Source organism: Hylobates moloch, unplaced genomic scaffold (assembly GCF_009828535.3).
Source record: "Hylobates moloch isolate HMO894 unplaced genomic scaffold, HMol_V3 SCAFFOLD_21, whole genome shotgun sequence".
NCBI classification, from domain to species: Eukaryota; Metazoa; Chordata; class Mammalia; order Primates; family Hylobatidae; genus Hylobates; species Hylobates moloch.
This window is the reverse complement of record NW_026652296.1, coordinates 10,219,673-10,238,391: the sequence shown is the minus strand read 5'-3', so window position 1 is coordinate 10,238,391 and position 18,719 is coordinate 10,219,673. Positions and strand designations below refer to the sequence as shown.

General features: G+C 45.4%; 1 protein-coding gene across 3 annotated transcripts in view; it reads left to right on the top strand.

The window, feature by feature from the left end:
* The window catches only part of PTPN1 (protein tyrosine phosphatase non-receptor type 1), a 73,663-nt gene that overhangs the window by 44,679 nt on the left and 10,265 nt on the right, over positions 1-18,719 (top strand). For all 3 annotated transcript variants that reach the window (XM_058432931.1, XM_032143175.2, XM_032143174.2), the window contains exons 2-5: positions 4,785-4,875; positions 8,392-8,492; positions 11,805-11,903; positions 17,683-17,820. In XM_058432931.1, the coding sequence (XP_058288914.1) occupies positions 8,457-8,492; positions 11,805-11,903; positions 17,683-17,820 (273 nt within the window). In that variant the 5' untranslated portion in view covers positions 4,785-4,875; positions 8,392-8,456. The remainder of the gene's footprint in view (positions 1-4,784; positions 4,876-8,391; positions 8,493-11,804; positions 11,904-17,682; positions 17,821-18,719) is intronic.

Sequence of the window (18,719 nt, the reverse complement as noted above, 5' to 3'; positions counted from 1 at the left end):
TAAATAAGCAGAATAGCAGAATGTGGACATTTTTAAAATCCAAATTGAATATGCACATGACTCAAGGAGTCAAATAGTACCATAATCGGTTTATGATAAAATCCAGTGGTTTGGCTGGGTGTGGTGGCTCACACTTGTAATCCCAGCACCTTGGGAGGCTGAGGCAGGTGGATCACCTGAAGTCAGGAGTTTGAGACCAGTCTGACCTACATGTTGAAACTCTGTCTCTGCTAAAATACAAAGTTAGCCGGGCATGGTTGTACATGCCTATAATCCCAGCTACTTGGGAGGCTGAGGCAGGAGAATCGCTTGAACCCAGGAGGCAGAGGTTGCAGTGAGCTGAGATCGCACTATTTCAGAACAACTATCCCAAGATCAGTGAGTGCTGTCCAGTAGACATATAATACAGCCCACATACATGACTTTACATTTTCTTGTAGCCATAGTAAAAAAGGTCAAACGAAGCAGATGAAATTAATAGCCTGGGCAACAAGAGCAAAACCCCGTCATTTAAAAAATAAAATAAAATCTGGTGGTTTGCTGTCCCCACCTCAGACCATTTCTCTGGTCTTTCTCATCGATCACCACTCCTAATCTTTGTTCTGCTGATTGATTACAGCTTGTATATATCTCCATATTTCTAAGTAAAATGTTTATCTTTTTTAAATTTATAAATTCTTTTTATTATTTTTCAGAAACAGGGTCTTAACTCTGTCGCCCAGGCTGGAGTACAGTGGCACCATCGTAGCTCACTGTAGCCTCGAACTCCTGGGCTCAAGCAGTCTTCTTGCCTCAGCCTCTCAGGTAGCTGAGACTACTACAGGCACATACCACCATGCCCAGCTCAAAATATTTATCTTTTGATACATTAATCGAAACCATTATTAAGGTGGAGGATTTAGTTTTCTTAAACAGCCATCCCCTTTCTTTTCCTCCCCTCTGCTTCACCGCCCCCATTTTCCCAATGTTTTACCTTTTGGTTAAATCAGTACTCATTGTTTACATTATTTGCCTCTGCACATAGTCACAGATAGTATTGTACTGTACTGTGTTTCTTTTTTAAACATTATTTCTGTTGTTAATAATTGACTTTTTAATTTTTTTCCTATTTTGTTTTTTAAAGAGGTCTTACTATATTGCCCAGGCTAGAGTTCAGTGGCTCTTCGCGGGCACGATCCCACTGCTGATCAGTACAGGAATTTCCACCTGCTCCATTTCCAGCCTGGACCAGTTCACCCCTTCTTAGGCAACCTGGTGGTCCCCCATTCCCGGGAGGTCAGCATATTGATACCAAACTTAGTGTGGACACCCGATCAGCATAACGCACGCAGCCCAGGACTCCTGGGCTCAAGCAGTCCTCCCACCTAAGCCTTCCGAGTAGCTGAGACTACAGACACGTGCCACCACACCAGGTTAATTTTTGTGTTTTTTTGTAGAGGTGGGGTTTTGCCATGTTGTCCAGACTCATCTCAAACTTCTCAGCTCAAGTGAGCCTCCTGCCTCAGCTTCCCAAGTAGCTGGGATTATAGACGCATGCCACCACACCCCATGATAATTGCCTTTTTAAAAAAATTTGCATAGTTTTCTTTGTAGCTTTTGCTAATCTTCCCACATCTTCTTATAGCCTTACAGAATGATTTTCCACAAGATCAGTGAGTGCTGTCCAGTAGACATATAATACAACCCACGTACATGATTTTACCTTTTTTTGTAGCCATAGTAAAAAAGGTCAAAAGAAGCAGATGAAATTAATAGTATCTTTTACTTAACCCAGTTTGTTCAAAATGTTATTTCAATAAATGGTCAATATTTAAAATACTTGCGATATTTTGCTTTTATTTATTTCTTTTGTTACTAAGTCTTCAAAATCCAATGTGTATTTTACACGTACAGAACATCTCTTTTTAGACTGGCCACATGTGGCTCCGGGTTACTGTACTGGACAGAGCGGTTTCAGTTTCAAGTTTTTCCTTGGAGACATCCTACTTGAAATTTCCATTCTCCATCTGGGTGGTTGGTCTATAGACTTGCCACTCACAACTGCATCTTGAGACTTTCTTTGCTTTTCTTCTCTATTGGATATTCAGTTTCCTGGATTTCAGGTCTTCTCATTTTCCTCTAGTAGTTTTGTTAGGTCATGGTTGGTATGGCATGTTTGGGATAGCGTGTTCACACAGCTATCTCGTGAGTCATACTCCTCCAATCCAGCCTGCTCACTTCCTGTGTCTGTCATGTAGTTGTCACCCTGCTATCTCTCCCTCCAGTTTTTGCAGAAATTTCCTTTGTCTTCACTCTTGGTCTTCCTCTCCCACCCCCCATGTATCCTATATCTTTCTCTTTCTTGGTTTATTTTATCACTCAGGTGGAAAAGATGCTCCAGTGGATCACTGGGAAAAGGGGAGCATGGATGATAAAGGTATTGAGACCTTACATGTCAGGGAATTTTTTTCTTTGAGACGGAATTTTGCTCTTGTCCAGGTTGGAGTGCAGTGGCGCCGTCTCAGCTCACTGCAACCTCCACCTCCTGGGTTCAAGTGATTCTCCTGCCTCAGCCTCCTGAGTAGCTGGGATTACAGGTGCCCGCCACCACGCCCAGCTAATTTTTTCTATTTTTAATACAGACGGGGTTTCACTGTGTTGGCCAGGCTGGTCTTGAACTCCTACTTCAGGCGATCCACCCACCTAGGAATGTTTTTATTGTCCCTTCTCATTTCATGACTGTTGGGCTAGGTATAGAATTCCAGAATCATTGTTCTTAGAATCTCGAAGGCATTGCTTCATTGCTGGCCAGCTTTCAGTGTTCTTGCAAAGTCTGAAGCTGTGCTAATCACCTCATCCTTTGAAAGTGAACTGTTTTTTCTTCCCAGAAACTTACAGAACATTCTCTTTGTCCACAGAATTCTGGGATTGCAATTACTGTGCCTTAGAATGGGTCTGTTTTTATCATGAGGAAGAGTACTGGATGGGTTGGGGAGGTTTTCTTGAATTACTTTTTGATGTTTTCTTTCCTTGTATTTTTTTGTTTGCTAATTTTCTATTTTTTTTTTTTTCTTGGTTTACTTTCTTGGGCAGGGGGATTTCTTCTACTTATATTTGATTCTTCAGTAGAGCTTGTCATTTTTGCTATCTTGTTTTTAAGTTTCGAGAGACATCTTTTGTTTTATATAACATTCTGTTCTTAATACATAGATGCAAGATCTTTTCTTTCTGAGTATATTAATATATATTTTAAATCTTTCTGTTCTCTGCAGTTTGTTTCCTCCAAGGGTTGTTTTTTTTTTTTTTTTTGTTTTTTTGTTGTTGTTATTGTTGTTTTTTTGTTAGAGACTTTCCTGTTATATCTGGTCATCAGTGGTATCTGCACATGGTGGAGAGTAGGGGCTTATTGGAGTATGAGAGCCTTGAGCAGGTGTAAGGAGCCGTCAGCACTGCGCTGGCCTCAGGGCCTCTAGGGAGGCTGCCAGTTGTGCACTCTAAGGATATCTTTTGGTTGTGCCTTTTGTCTGGTCAGATTATCTAGAGATGCTCTGCCTCCTACCTGGAGAAGGATCTAGCTGCCAGCGGTGTGAATGTCTCTTGGGGAAAAGGACTCGAGTTCCTGGTGTTTGGCTTGTGCATGGCCGCTTACCCCATTTTTTGGTGGAGCGCTCACACCTTCCACTGTGCCAACAGTCTTGCTGCAGTTCATAGACCTTCTGGTTTACATTTTTCCAGAAAGTATGTCTTTAGATTTCTGCAGAAGTCTGAGGAGCATGGAAGGAGCTTGGGGAATGAGATGGCAATCCAGGTCTTCCCAGATGGCTCTACCTTTATCCCCTGCAGGGAATCCCACTCCTCCTTCCTGACTGGGAGCACAGCCACAGCCTTGGGAGGAATCTGGAGTGGAAATCTCGGGCGGTCTGGCTTTCTTACTGTTCACTTGTAATTTTGCTTTCTCACAACTGCCAACCACTAATCAGCCTGATTTCCAGCTTCCAGAATTCTGATGCTGTTGTCTGCTCTCCTATTCCCACCGTAGGGGACGGGGCTGTCTTTTTTTTTTTTTTTTAATTATGGTAAAATATACAAAACATAAAGTGTTCCATTTTAGCCATTTTTAGGTACACAGTTTAGTGGCAGTAAGTACGTTCACGTTGTGTGTATTTGTTTTTTTAGTAATAAACAATATAACATTTTTTTAGTAATAAAACAAATACAAATAAAAGATTGTTTAATGTGATTATCGTGGAATTTTAGGTGTGATCAGGAGCCATGGTGTAGTCTTCTGTTGAAACAGGGGTGATAGGATTTGTTTACCACCTCCTAGGAAAGCAGTTGGATAGTTTGTTGGCATAAAAGTACATTTTATCTATTTTTAATAATCGTAGCTTTATGGAAATTGCAGTTGGAACTCCCAGGCCTGGCATTCAAGGCTCTCTGAGATCTGGGCTACCCACCCATGTCCTCCAGCCGTCTGTCGCACCTCCTACTGCCCACTCACTGTTCCTGGCATGAGATGTGATCTCCAGCCCCCATGCCTTTGCTGTGCGGGGTGTTCCAGAGTGAATTGTCCCTCCTGTCTGTCTCTCTGCCCTCTTCCTCGTCTTTCTGTCTTCCTGCCCCACACACTGCCTCCCACCCAAGGCCTGTGCTCATTCCTCCTTGGTTTTCCCCCATGGCCTGGTACATACCTCTGAATTCACCTTGCGTTTCCCATATTGCCCAGCTCTCTTTGATGTCTGTTTCTTTGCTGAGTCTTCCTCAGTGCCTGATAGTCAGTTAAATGTCTTTATTCTTTTTTGTAGGATATCCGACACGAAGCCAGTGACTTCCCATGTAGAGTGGCCAAGCTTCCTAAGAACAAAAACCGAAATAGGTACAGAGACGTCAGTCCCTGTAAGTATCCACATGGCCGGTACCAGTCTTGCTCTTCCTTTGTTGCAGGCCCTTTTAGTCAAGACTCCTTTCGCCTTGGGGTTTAGTATAATAATAAATCAATGTAGCAGAGGTTTATGACTCGATTGTTTCCTATAGTAAAGGCATTAGAGACTTATAGTAATGGCTCATTTTTCCACCATTATAGAAGGGCTCAGGTTTCAGTTTCTGGAAAATTCATTGAAGTTCAAAGCACTTTTCTTAAGCTTTGACTGTTTTTGTGATGAATCATTTTCCTACCAGCGGAAGCAGAGTATAGCAGGCATAATAAAACCTTTTCTGGATGACTCAGCAGCAGCATCATTAAGGCATGAGCACTGTGTTCCGCTGTAATGAAGCCCCGCACAGGCATTCAGGGGTGGGCACTGTTGTCCCCTCCGCTGAATATGAAAGGCAGCTCTGCCTGGAGTCCCCACCGCCTCCACCCCCGCCAACCTCGTCATTTTTCTCCCTCTTTCCTGCTGTTAGTTCTTCCTAGGACTGTCGGTGTGCCTGCTGGCCTGTGGCAGCCATGTCCGCCTTCTGAGTGATTGGCTGTCAGTCTGCCGGTAGCTGAAAAGTAAATAACTTAACATGTTAGAATTTGCATAAAGTAAGGAAAACTGGAGTTGAATACAGGACTTGAACTGCGCCATCTCCTCTAGGCCACAGAGGCCTTTTTGACCCCCTTCCAGGTCTTTAGACATTGTCAGGCAGTGAGGGGTCCTACCTGCCAATGTCTCCATGGTAGTATGCTCTGCCAGGGATGCAGAAGATTCTCCAGTCATTCCTCCAGTGGGCACTTCCTGCAGGTCCTGTGCCCATGGCTGGGAGTGGTGGCTGTCATTGTTCTCTGCCAGACGGGTTAGCAGTGCATCCTGACCTGACTTATGTGGCGCCCAGATTCCTGGAAGGGGTCTAAAAATGGACCTAGACTTGGTGTGGAACGTGTGCCTCTTGGCCTGCCACCGTGGTTCCCTGCCTGGTCTTGTGTGTCAGCTCTGCCACTTAAGAGCTGAGTGGTTTTGGGCAAGTCCTTCTCTCTCATAGGAGTGTGTGAAGATGAAGCAACATAAGCCGCTTAGCCCAGCGCCCAGTACCTCATGCAGACATAAGTGCTCAATAAATGTTGTCTGTGGTGGGGATGGTTGTCACCAACATCTGAAGTGCACTTATAGGTCATCAGGTGACATGATTGGCGCCAACACATGGTACTCTTGATTTAGCACGTCTCAGCTGAGGCACCTCATTGATATTTATTTAAAAACAAAAACAAAAAACCTTGGTGATTCTGCTGTGAAGTCCTGGCCAGAAACCTCCAGACTGCTGATCAGAACGCAACAGAACCATCACCGTTCACCTCTTTCACATGGTGCCAGGATACCCTGGGTCTCTAGCTTTTGCTGTAGTTGCCCTAATTAGGGAATAGTCTTGTCTTTAATATTCCTTTGCTACATTTTTTAACATTTCTTATCTAAATGGTTTTATGAATCAATTTTACAGAGAAAAAAAACAGTATTTAAAATATTCTTCTAGGGGCTGGTCCAAGTACAGTAGTGTTTACAACTATGTGATCACAACCAGTTACAGATTTCTTTGTTCCTTCTCCATCCCCACTGCTTTACTTTACTAGCCAAAAAAAAAAAAAAATTATTTCTGGGAAACAATTCTGTAACTTTTTCACTCCCAATCTCACTCCTCTTATCTTCCTCCCCTACACTTGTCCTCCTCCCCTCCTCCCCTACTCCTGTCCTCCAGTAGAAACAGTCATTTGCTGTGAAGGTTATGGGGGAGAATGAGTCAAGGTAGAAGGTCACCTGCTGCCCAGCTCACAGTGCTGCTGGTGATGACAGCAGTCCACAGTTACTACAGGCACTTGCTGAACGAGGGGCTCTGTATACACCTCAGCTCATTGACTCTTCCCACAACCCTCTTGTCACCTACCATTTAGCGAGTGAAAAAACCAAGGCTCTGAGGTGAGTTGTTTGCCCAGAGTCACCCAGTGCTGTTTGAACCCACTCACATAACCAACCAATACCATTACATAATTTTTGAGGTCTTTTATCTCTATGATCCACTTAAAAATTACCCAAGTGTCTTTATTTGTACTAAGCCTCCATAATGAGAAACAGTGTTCCAGATGGTGGCTAGTTTTCACAGACATCTCTCTTTGGAATCGTTCTTTAGAACAAAAAGCCCCAGACCACTTATCCCCATTCACTTCTCCTTTCCCCTTTGGACCTAGGGAGGAGGTACTATTTATGGGTGGTCACCTGAGTTTATTATCCATTGTGCTGTGCCAGAAATAAAGGTCCCCACCTGCTCTTATTAGCTCTGCTAACAGGATAAGGAAAGTGGCCCTCAGAGAGCTACTGCTTTTGTGACAAACAAATGATACAAGAAAAAAAAAAGTGGCTTTTTAATTTTAGTGACCTGGGGCAGAACTTCCAAATGAAAGTTTATTTCTAAAAACTAAAGGTACATTTAATATACTTTCAGTGTTATGGTTTAAATTCTCTTTCAAATGTGTTTGTGATATGCTCTGAATTTTAAAAATTTAGAATCATTGAAGTTCATTATACTTGAACTCAAAAAAAAAAGAAAACCTTGTATAAAGGTCAAGGTATGACTTCATGCTGCTGTGTACTTAGGTCATTTAATCTTCAAACCACTGGATAGAGGTCAGGTTGAAGTTCGATCTTAAATCCTACCTACTGTAGCTCATTGTACCAGCAACAGCTGTAGGGACTAGGTGGAATTCATGATGGGTTTTATTCCCTTTTAAAGATTGAAGCCACCATGTCTTCTGCCCTCTAAAAGTTTATGTCAGCCAGGCATGGGTGGCTCACACTTGTAATCCCAGCACTTTGGGAGGCTGAGGTGGGTGGATCACTTGAGGCCAGGAGTTCGAGACCAGCCTGGCCAACATGGTGAAACCCCATCTCTACTAAAAATACAAAAATTAGGCGAGCATGGTGGCCTGCGCCTGTAATCCCAGCTACTCGAGAGGCTGAGGCAGGAGAAACATTTGACTCCGGGAGATGGAGGCTGCAGTGAGCTGAGAACGTGCCGCTGCACTCCAGCCTGGGTGACAGAGTGAGACTCTTGACTCAAAAAAAAAAAAAAAAAAAAAGTTATGCATCGGAGAACAGATCCTTTGATGCTCTCCTCTGCCCTGGAAGGTTTTGGGGGAGAGTGATAAGTATCACAACAAGATATGACCTGAGAACAGATTTCCCAGATAGGACATGATCCATGTTTTAATATGGCTTACTGCTGTTGCTTCGTAGTGTGAAGCTTCAGACACTTCTGAAAACCCTTTCAGAAAATCCCAGTCGCCCCATACTGATGACTAATCTCTGCCAAAACAGAGCTTCAGCCAGTGTGAATGCCCCTAATGCCACCAACTCACCTTTGCTTTTCTGTAGGATGTGCACCTATATGTGTACACATTCAGCTTTTCCGGGATTAACCTCTGAGTTCTGGTTTGCCTTTCAGTTGACCATAGTCGGATTAAACTACATCAAGAAGATAACGACTATATCAATGCTAGTTTGATAAAAATGGAAGAAGCCCAAAGGAGTTACATTCTTACCCAGGTAAGCAGATTGTCTGAATTTTTTTTTTAATGTCAATTTAAGAGTTTGAGAGTGCTTGTTATCCACACCTCAAATAAAATCTGCCACATCCTTTAGAAGGTCAGACTTTCAGCATACCAAAAAGCAACAAGGAAGGGGGAAAAATCATCCTTCAAAGGTTCAGTTTGGTTGTAATGAACACTAATCTTTTCTGGGAAGTGTAAGATGACGTTGCTGGAAATGAGAGCTTATAGAAAACAACATTAAAATGCCAGAGTTGCCTGTGTGGTCTGTTGGCTGAGACAGCAGAGCCATGGCTGGAGGGAGGGTCTGTACCTGTGTTGCTTCCAGAAGTATTTGTCGTAGAGCACTTGTGATGGCAAATCTAAGAACGTTAGCAGTAGACCAGGAATCTCTGTCCAGAGCCATTCAGAGTAGCTCGGCATGGTTCTCATTCTTTGGCCAGAAGAAAGGCATCATTAGATCATGTGAACAAGCATGAAAAATGACTTAAAATTTCTGTTGGCTTTTGGCATCTTTATGGAAACAAAACCTTGAAAGTGGTTTAATAATTGAGCCTCTTGTAAAACACTCAGTGGCATGTGACCAAAAGCGTATCTGGGAAAGAGGATAAAAAGAGTTTCTTTTTAATTAATCTTCTCAAGTCTTAACTTGTTACCTGTAAGTTGGTCTAAAAAGACTGGGTTTCTCATTTTGTTTTTCATCATAATTTTTGTTTTCTCATTCCATATCAGCTTTCAGTCTTGTATGGCTTTAGGCCATAGGGCGATTTTGAACATTGTAATTTTGCTTAATAATTTGGAAATTAAAATTCTGGGGAAGACAGAATGCTCTATGAAGAAAGGCTGCTTTGAGCAAGGAGCTAGGTCAGGGCATGTTCAACTGAGGCCTTTCTTCACTGCCTTTTTGTCTTGTCCCAGTTCCTCCCCATTTATGACTAAAATCAGCCTAGATGCTTCTCGTCATCTGGGATGTAGAGCATCAGCCCAGCTGTGTTCAGTCCTATGGGGCCATTGAGTAAGTTCTTGGTGCATGGATACAGGGCAGGCCTTTACCAGGCCTTGAGCCCCTGGTCCTCCCAGCACCTCTGGGGTATTTAGGGGAGGCGGATAGGGGAGGGGGTTGATAAGGCGGGAGATGTCTGGGGATGAGGTTGAGGCAAAAGTGACTTCTTGAGGACTTTGCTTTTTGGAGAAGTCAAATTTCCTACTTCCTGATTTCAGCCCTTCAACTCTGGTATGGAGTCAGGAAACCCTTTAAATACCTGTTGTCGGATGTATCATGTCAAGTGTTGCATTAGCAAATGACCATGTACACTTGTGTTACTGTCCTGCCTACCCCGCATGCTAACGCTTCCTTGGGACATGAGAAGCTCTGTCTGGTTTGTGAGGTGGCACTGGGGATGTCGAGAAACTGTTTACACAGTTTCCCTTTGCCCTGGGAATTTACTAAAGGAGTCTTGGCAGCCTGACCCCAAAGCATCACCCCTGGACACTATGACTGAAACATTTCCCCAGTGCCCAAACCAAGAACACCCTTCCCGTTTTTTTCAGTGTTGTTCATTATGTAATAATACAAGTCTCTCTTCTCATTTTTTAAAAGTCAGCAGTACAGAAGAGCAGAGAATAATGTCCAAGGGGCCCTCCTTCACCTCCCCCGTACAGTGTCAGCTAAGTGTGGTGTGTGTCCTTGCAGATCTTAGGGGATTGTGATCCTTCAGACCATTCTAAACTGGGGTGGTGCTGGGAGTTAGGGAAGGCATGAAGGGAATAGTGGAGAGCTGCAGTGACTGGGGTCTTCATGCCAGGGTGGAGAATGCAAGGCCCAGGTGGCCAGCCATGTGCCACGGGATTTCTGGCTGCCAAGAGCTGTTTTTCTGTTCACTGGGGAGGGAAGAGTTAAATGTGGTCTGCTTTTCTCCGAGTCCCTTCAGCACAGGGAGTGCTGACTTGTCTTGTTCAGGTAGTAAGTTCAAGATGAGCTCAGGAAAGAAAGTGAGAGGACACTGAGGGCTAGCATGGTTGAGCCAAGTGTAATGGGACTTAAAGGGAGAAGATTTAAAGAACAAGGAGCTTATGGGCCGGGGACAGTGGCTTACGCCTGTAATCCCAGCACTTTGGGAGGCTGAGGCAGGTGGATCACTTGGGTCAGGAGTTCCAGGCCAGCCTGGCCAACATGGTGAAACCCCGTCTCTACTAAAAATACAGAAATTAGCCGGGTGTGGTGGTGTACGCCTGTAACCCCAGCTACTTGGGAGGCTGAGACAGGAGAATCGCTTGAACCTGGGAGGTAGAGGTTGCAGTGAGCCAGGATTGCGCCACTGCACTCCAGCCTGGGTAATGGAGCGAGACTCTGTCTCAAAAAAAATAAAAAAAAAATAAAGAGCTTAGGTGAAAATAGATGAGAATGGAAACCATGAGAAGAAGTGATGCTGGCCAAGGACATGACAGGTTCTGATGTGGAGGTGATAGGCAATGTCTCTTCCAGCCACTGCTAATAATTGAGACAAACTCAAGGCATTCGTACCCTGTGTCCAGTAAATATCTGTGCCCATTGCCAAGTGAGCTAGAGTGAAATGGGCCAGCTGCTCAGCAGACATCCTCATGCCCCAGTGACTGTGTTCCCCTTGCGCCACCTCAATGACCATTTGTGTTTCTACATCTCCTAAGTTTGTTGGGCCAAGGATGGAGGCTGTCTGCTGTCAGGGTCCTCATTGCTGATGGTAGGAATAGTTGCTGACGTTTCATTGGGTGTTTGCTGTATTCTAGGGACTGTGCTAAGTACTTTATGTAAATGAATGTACTTCATTTTCACAGCTCTATGAATAAAGACTATTATTAGTCAAGTAAGCAATGGGGAAACTGGGGCAGGGAGCGATGAAGTGACTTGCCCAAGGTCACAAGATGATGTGATTGGAACCAAGAGAAGTGTTGTGATTGGTCACGCCCCCACACTGCCTCCACCTGCACCAAGGAATTTTGTCCCATAGCCCAAGGGCCTTGGGGACGAATCTCAGTGGAGGCCCTTAGCGGGTCTGCCTGAGCCAGAAAGCAGAATCGGCATTTTTCTGTCCTTGGTTGGCCCAGCCCTGAACTGAGATGAGGAAATGGCCTTTCGCTGCCTGGTAGAAAATGGAGCTGCAGTTACTGACCACCAGGCAGAGAGAGGTGGGTCCCTGTCCCAGCCTCAGCCACCACTCTGCCTAAGCTGTGGGGACTGAGGGCGCTGTCGTTAGCTGACTGCAGAAGGTGAGCACACGTTGTAGCATGTTATGTTTCAGATGTCACGTGTTGTGTTATTGTGCCTTTGCAGGGCCCTTTGCCTAACACATGTGGTCACTTTTGGGAGATGGTGTGGGAGCAGAAAAGCAGGGGTGTCGTCATGCTCAACAGAGTGATGGAGAAAGGTTCGGTAAGTCTCGGATTCATGTGCTGTGTATGTGATCATGCATACTACTCCATATAGTTACCATTTTCGTCCAGCTTTTTAAATTATTTTTCTTGCTTTTGTATTTCCTTTACATAGTATTTTTATTTAAAAAAATTAAAACAGCAGCATATAAATGCATGTTGGTTGTCAACCAGTTAATGAAGTGAATAAAAGGGAGGAGGTGGAAGAACTGCACGGACCTCTTCACCCACGCCTTCTCCAGTGTGGTGCATGTGGCGCTCCACCCACCTGTGCTGCCTGTACGGCTCTCGTCACAGTGTGGAGTTGTGTGTGGAGTTACGGAGACCTGCTTTTATCTTGAAAAGCAAGTTCTTAGTGCATCTTCCTGGTGTCAGATTTTTTGGCTGGTAAGAGTGTGGCTACCTCTGCGGAGCTGTGGGAGCGGCTGACTAGATGAGATTTGCCTCCATTCAATACCCAGACGCTTGCCCTGCCACACCTCTTCGGAGTGAGCATTGACTTCAGGATGTGTGTCATTGTAAGTTCTTGCAACTTTTCAAACATCCCTTGGGCTAGTGTGTGGCTGCACAGTGTCCATTTGTGCAGGCCACCACTCCTCTTGCATCTGGGTCTAGCCACCTCTCCTTCTTGACTCGCCACAGTTCATTTTGTACCATGCTTCCAGAATGAGCTTTCTCAAATCCAAGTCTCACCACAGTTCTTCCCAGCTGAAAACCCTTGTGCGGTTCCCTTTGCCTCACAGGATAATACGTGGTGTGGCTTACGGAACCCTGCAGGTCTGGCCCTAGGCCCCTGGACACAGACCTCTCACCACTCTTGGAACTTTAGCCAGGACAAACTTTTCTGTTTTTAGTTTCTTACCATGTTCTCTGGGCCGAGGAGTCCCAGTGCCCACGCCCATCCCACTTGCAGGCACCCCTGGATGGCTGCCCCAGCTCCCCAACTGCCTGTACTCTCCCCTGCCCTCCTCACTCTGTTGGAATAGCTGAGAATAGCTGATTTCTGGGCAGCTGGTCTCCTCTGTAGACTGTCTGTGTAGACTGTCCTGTGTAGACTTTCCGTGTAGACTGTCTCTGTAGACCGTATTGTATAGACTGTCCTGTGTAGACTGTCTCTGTAGACCATCCTGTGTAGACCATCTGCCTATGCAGGCACAGGCCAGCGTTCAGCAGGGCCACAGGCTCCTCGGCCTCCCTGCCCTCGCTGCTCCTCAACACTGCCAGCCCTGCTGCAGTGTCCAGGAGGAGACGGGCTGAGGATCGTAGAGACCAGTAGGAGCGTGTGGCCCAGGAGCAGGGAACTGGGTGTCCCTGGGCCTTGCCAGGTCCAGGCCCAGCTAGGACACGGCTCTCACGGCTGTCCTGGTTGCCTCCGGCCACAGAAGAACGTGAGGGCTCCAGAGAGGCCACCTTTCCAAAAAAAGCACGGTCACGGCCCTAGAGTGTAAAAAATCCAAGTGTTAAGAAGGAACACATCAAAGGAAACTTCGGCAGTGAAAACTTGAAGCATTAACCACAAAGCCTCTGCCTCCACCACACACGAAACGGCTTTAGTTACTCGCAGAAAGTCTTCCTCTTAGGACAGCACATGTTTAAAATCATAGGCGTTTGTTTTGTTTTGTTTTGGGGTTGGGGTTTTTGAGGGGTTTTTTTTGCCCTTGCCTACTTTTTTAAAAAATGAAAGTATTTATTTGCCCAACAGTAACAGATAGAGAGCTTGCCTGAGTGTTCTGTTGATGATATATCTTGTCTTAGAAAATAACTTTTTCAGTGAAAGGTGGTTTTTAAATTTTTTCTTCCCTCCTTAGTAGCTTGATTAGTAAAATGTGAAGTTACAAACGTGAAGAAAACCCCCACCCTTCACCACTCGTCAGCAATTTTGAGTAAAGAAAGCATCAGGTTCTCACAGCACACACTGTCTTCGAGGGAAGGGGAAGCCTGGCAGCCTGTGGAAGCCTTCAGCATAGCTCCATCTGCAGGCTTCTGACCCTCAGCACTATTGACATTTGGGCTGGATTGTTCTCTGCTAGGGATCCAGGCGGGGAGTGGCTGTGCTGGGCATTGTAGGATGTTTAGCAGCATCTCTGGCCTCTACCCACCAGATGCCAGTAGCACCCCCCTCCCCAGATGTGGCAGTCAGATGTGTTTCTGTCTAGACTCCAGACTTCGTCCAATGTGCCCTGGTAGGCCAAATTGCCCCCGGTTGAGAACCACTGCTCTAGATGGTATTGAAGGTTGGGAATTTTAAATCAAGACATTTATTCAGAAATTACCAGATATAGTAGCATTTGCTTTTTATTTCTTTGTTGCTAAGTGTTTGGTAAAACCTCTTTGCTGTGAGCGCAAGGTTTGCTTTAGCAATTGTTGTCATATTACAGCAAGGAGTGGTGTCCAGCGCTGTAGTTATGTGTTTGAGCAGTGTCCAGTGCGGTAGTTATGTGTTCCAGCCTCACCAGGCCCTGTGCTTTATTGTTTCCCACTCAAGACTGACCACAAATGGCCCACAGATCCACTGTGACAACCTTTCCCTTTGGGTTACTGTGGTGGCATCGAAAACATGGCTGGTTGGCTTTGCTGTAGTTTACTGTGATAACTGTGCCAGCAGTCCCTGCTTTCCTTTGGTAAGTATCCCATTCCACTTGAGGATTACTTGGACATGCAGATTGGCATGAAAAGCAATGTATGGTTTGAGATTGTTAAAGTTTCTTTGGGATCAACATTTTCAATTCTGTATCAGCATTATCCCTCCCAGAGGGCTGGCTGGGAAAAATCATGAGAAGTTACAGTATCTTATTTGCTCAGCTAATCTAATTATAAATGATCCACACAGCTTGTGGTAAAACCAGCTTTTGGGGAGTTTTCATTTAATGCATACTTGTCTTCTGATTTCCTTCCTTCACCAAATAGTGTAGGATGCTCCCTCTTATTTTTGGCAAACATGCCTGTTATCTTTGGGGACCCTGGGCTTCCTGGAAACCAGTTATGCAGAAGATGATTGTGTGTGTTAGACTGGGGTCATCCAGATGGCTAGAGTTCTCACTGGTTCTGTTTAAGGATTGACTTTAGACACGTCAGTGTAGGCTGCACCATGGTGTAAGGGTTGGGATTGTTGTTTAGAAGGGGGAAGTAAGCAAGGTGAGTTTAATTGGCCGTTGCAGAATCTCACCTGTATCTCCCTCCTGAAATCCTCACTAAAGCTGCCGTTTGCTTTCAGGTGCTTTCATGCACAAGACACTGCATTTTGTATCACAGGGTCCGTATAATTTCATTTTTCTCTCATACTTAGTTCTCTGTGTTAAGAATTACTTAGTTCTCTGTTTTAATAATTTTTGGCGAAACCAAATAACCTGTCACAGGGTTACTGTAGATGTCTTTCATAGGTTTTCTAAACACCACCTGCCCACTTGTTTGGGAAGGCCCCAAGGATTCTTTAATATCTGCCTTCATGGTGGAAACAGCAACTACGAGAGATGCCAGCATGTTGGCACTGCCATGTTCCTCTGGTGCCAACCCAAGATAGGACTCAATTTGAGGCCTGGTGAAGGACTATGTTCTAATAAAAATCCATCTACTTTTCATGGCCGTATATATCGATGTAATAGGGTAACTGGAAATGTGATCTTGTGCCTTTTAAAAATTTTGTGTGTTTAAAACAAAAATTTCTATTGGCAATGACAGAGCATAGCTTGTTGCTGTAGACACCTGAGAGTCCTTAAAAATAAATATTGGGTGATTGACACTTAGTTATATGACAGAATTCCTCACTTGTACAGTTCCAAAGTCTGTCTTTACCCAGATTACAGAGGTTATTAGGCATTAGGTTTGGTTTTGAAAGTGAGTGCTTGCTGTCTGGAGGTGAGATTTAAGACTCTCTGCCCTGCTTATGAGATGAGGAACGGTGGCCTCTTCCTCCTGCATTTCTGTTCTTTGCTTCCTTCTCTGCTCACTCTGTGGAACCTATCAGATCAGTCTCTTGTTTCTGGGGTCTTGAGGCATTATAAGATCTAGTTGTTAGAAGTGTGGGATTTAATTCATCTTTTCACATTCTTCTAAGTTCTTGCTTTTAGCTGCCACACCCACTTTGGCTAAGTGGGGGTCTTGCCATGTAATTAGCGCCTCCATGCTGAGTGGCAGAATTGCTTCAATGGTGACAGATTTTCCCCATTCAAGAGTTCACTTTTGGCAACTCATCATTGATCCAGGAAGGTGACATGGATGAAACTGGCTAAGACTTCAGACAGGCCTGTGTCCAGACTCTTGAGAAAGCTCTGTTGGCTTCTGGTCTGGCACTGTGAAGTTTGTGCGATGCTGGCATCACAACCTGGTGTTTCTTAATTTGTTTCTCCCACATTTTGCTTTGGTTTTGTCTTTTGGGCAGCTTCCAGCTTCAGTAGAGCAGGACCAATAGGCATTTGTGGTCTATATTCACCCTCCTCACATGCTTCCTGGCTCCTCACTGCCCCCAGATGATGCCACAGGTCCCTGGGCCTGCTGCCAGTCGGCTGTGATCTGGGCCTCTGCTGGCCCCTTCTCCAGCTGCTCTTTTCAGCCTCTTATTTGCAGTCACTGCCTAGGAAATCCTAGTCATCCTTCAAAACCTGCCTCTTGCTCAGAGCTTTCTCTGATCTCTCTTTCCTGTAACCTTGGCTGACCTGAAACATTTCCCTCTTCTGAATTCCTGCTGCATGTCCGTAGCATTTCCCCCTCAGCCCTCCCCCATAGTCCACCTTGTCACTGCTGGGCACAGCAATGTCTCCTGACAGACAGCTGGCCCTGAAGTGGTTCCCTTCACCCACACCATCCTTTCCCCAGAGGAGGTATTGAGTGGGTCAGTGCACGTGAACTGCAAGTGTCATTTGCCAAAGAGCTGTTGACACACGCTGACATTTCTTTTGCTGAAAATCGTAAGGGCTTTGAGCTTCCCTCTGTCCAGGCACATGGTCAGGCTGACCCGGTAGCTCTGCCCCTGCTGACCTGCCACTTTTGTCCACAACAGTTATCCATGAGTAGAAACATTTGCGTAACTGAGGCAGAAACTTAGTTCAAGTAAAATGTCACTAAATTCGAGTCAGTTTTTGTCTTAGACCCTAAATGAAACCAAATTTTCATAAATTTGCTTGTTTTAAAGAAAAATTTAATGAGCTACATTTAAATCGAGAACATCCGATAGTGTCTGAGATTATCAAAATAGAACATCAAAAGTATTTTTCTGAATGAACTGAACCAAACCAGAATGAAAGGGCAAGCCCTGGGGAGCCCGTCTCCAAGCCTTCTCTGAAAGGGAGTCTGCATTTGGTGACAACTGTTCAGCCTCTCCAAAGGGCCTCACCTGCTGTCTCTCCCAGTTTTATTTTTAATTGCCTGTGAGTTTTCTGTGCAGGGTAAGGCACCTACATTCTATGCCAGCAGCCTGATCAGGTCCTGGGTAATGTTTGAAATGGCTACATAGAGGAGTTTCAAAGCCTTTTGTTCAATCTGGCTTCACTTTGTAGACGGTGAGAAAGCGTCAGAGCCCTGCAGGACCCTGTTGCCGTGTTTGACCGGGGAGCTGATGGGTTTGGAAGTCTGAGCCCTGTCTGCACAACCTGCCCCGGTCAGCAGCTTCGTGCCCCCACCCGCATCTCCCCATGAGGCAGGCATCTGTGCTGACCATGGCTTCCATGTTCAGAAACCCCCAGGCCTTTGGGTTATCATGAAGCTTGTGGGATGTGCTCCAAGCCTCCTGCCATAGAAAAACTGTCATATTGCTCACAATAATTCACTGTTATTTGTTCCCCCAGTTAAAATGCGCACAGTACTGGCCACAAAAAGAAGAAAAAGAGATGATCTTTGAAGACACAAATTTGAAATTAACATTGATCTCTGAAGATATCAAGTCATATTATACAGTGCGACAGCTAGAATTGGAAAACCTTACAGTGAGTATGGCACACACTTCAGCACTTCAGGCGGCTGCTGGTTCAGATGCCTCTTCCTTTATCCCTTGGGTGATATTACCAAATGCCAGTGTTTCTGGCTTTTGTGTACCCCCAGCAAGATGTGGTTTTGGCACTGTGGTGAGTGGAGCTTACTTGTGTACCTACCAAGTGCCCAGGGGGAGGGTGGAGGCCACAGTGCTCTCTCTGACCTTTAACAACAGTTAACACCGGTTCTTAGGGAAAGGAGAGTTTCTTACCCAAAAGACTAGTTCCTGCTTGTGCAGCTGCAGAGGGACTGGAGCAGCAGCCTGCAAGTCCCAGTGAAGCATGCTGCCTTCTTTGTGGTCCTCAGTCTTTTGAGTCTGAAGAGAGGGAAGAAGGGGTCTAGGGGCTCACTCCAGTTTCATAGCTAGTGAAAGTTTTCTGGGCCAGGTCTTGGGTTTATTTGTTGTGGGAAGAGTTTATAACACCAGCTACTTGCTTGGTAAAAGTTGGTCTTGGAACATGGCAAGGCATTGTGGCAAGCAGCACTGCTGCTGAACGCCCTGCTCCTGGGGCTTTGGAATAATTCCCCTGGATCTGTAACTTGGGGGTGTTCATGTCATTCTGGGGAACAGTGGAGGGAGTGCGCGGCAGCACCTGGGGGCACCAATGAAGAGTGGCCAGCCACCAACCTCTAGAACCTAACTGGCATCGAATCCTGGCTCCACCTTACCAGCTTGTCACAGTGCCTGTTTCCTCTTCTGTCAAACTCGGGTTTTGCGAGCGTTCTGGGAGGTCCTATATGGGAAGGGTTAGCAGGTACCATGGGTGTGTAGCACGGGCTTTATCTGAAGGGAAGGTGGAGCCGTAGGGAGACCATGTGGAGTGGGGCTCCAGGGCTGTGGGAGGGGAGGGAT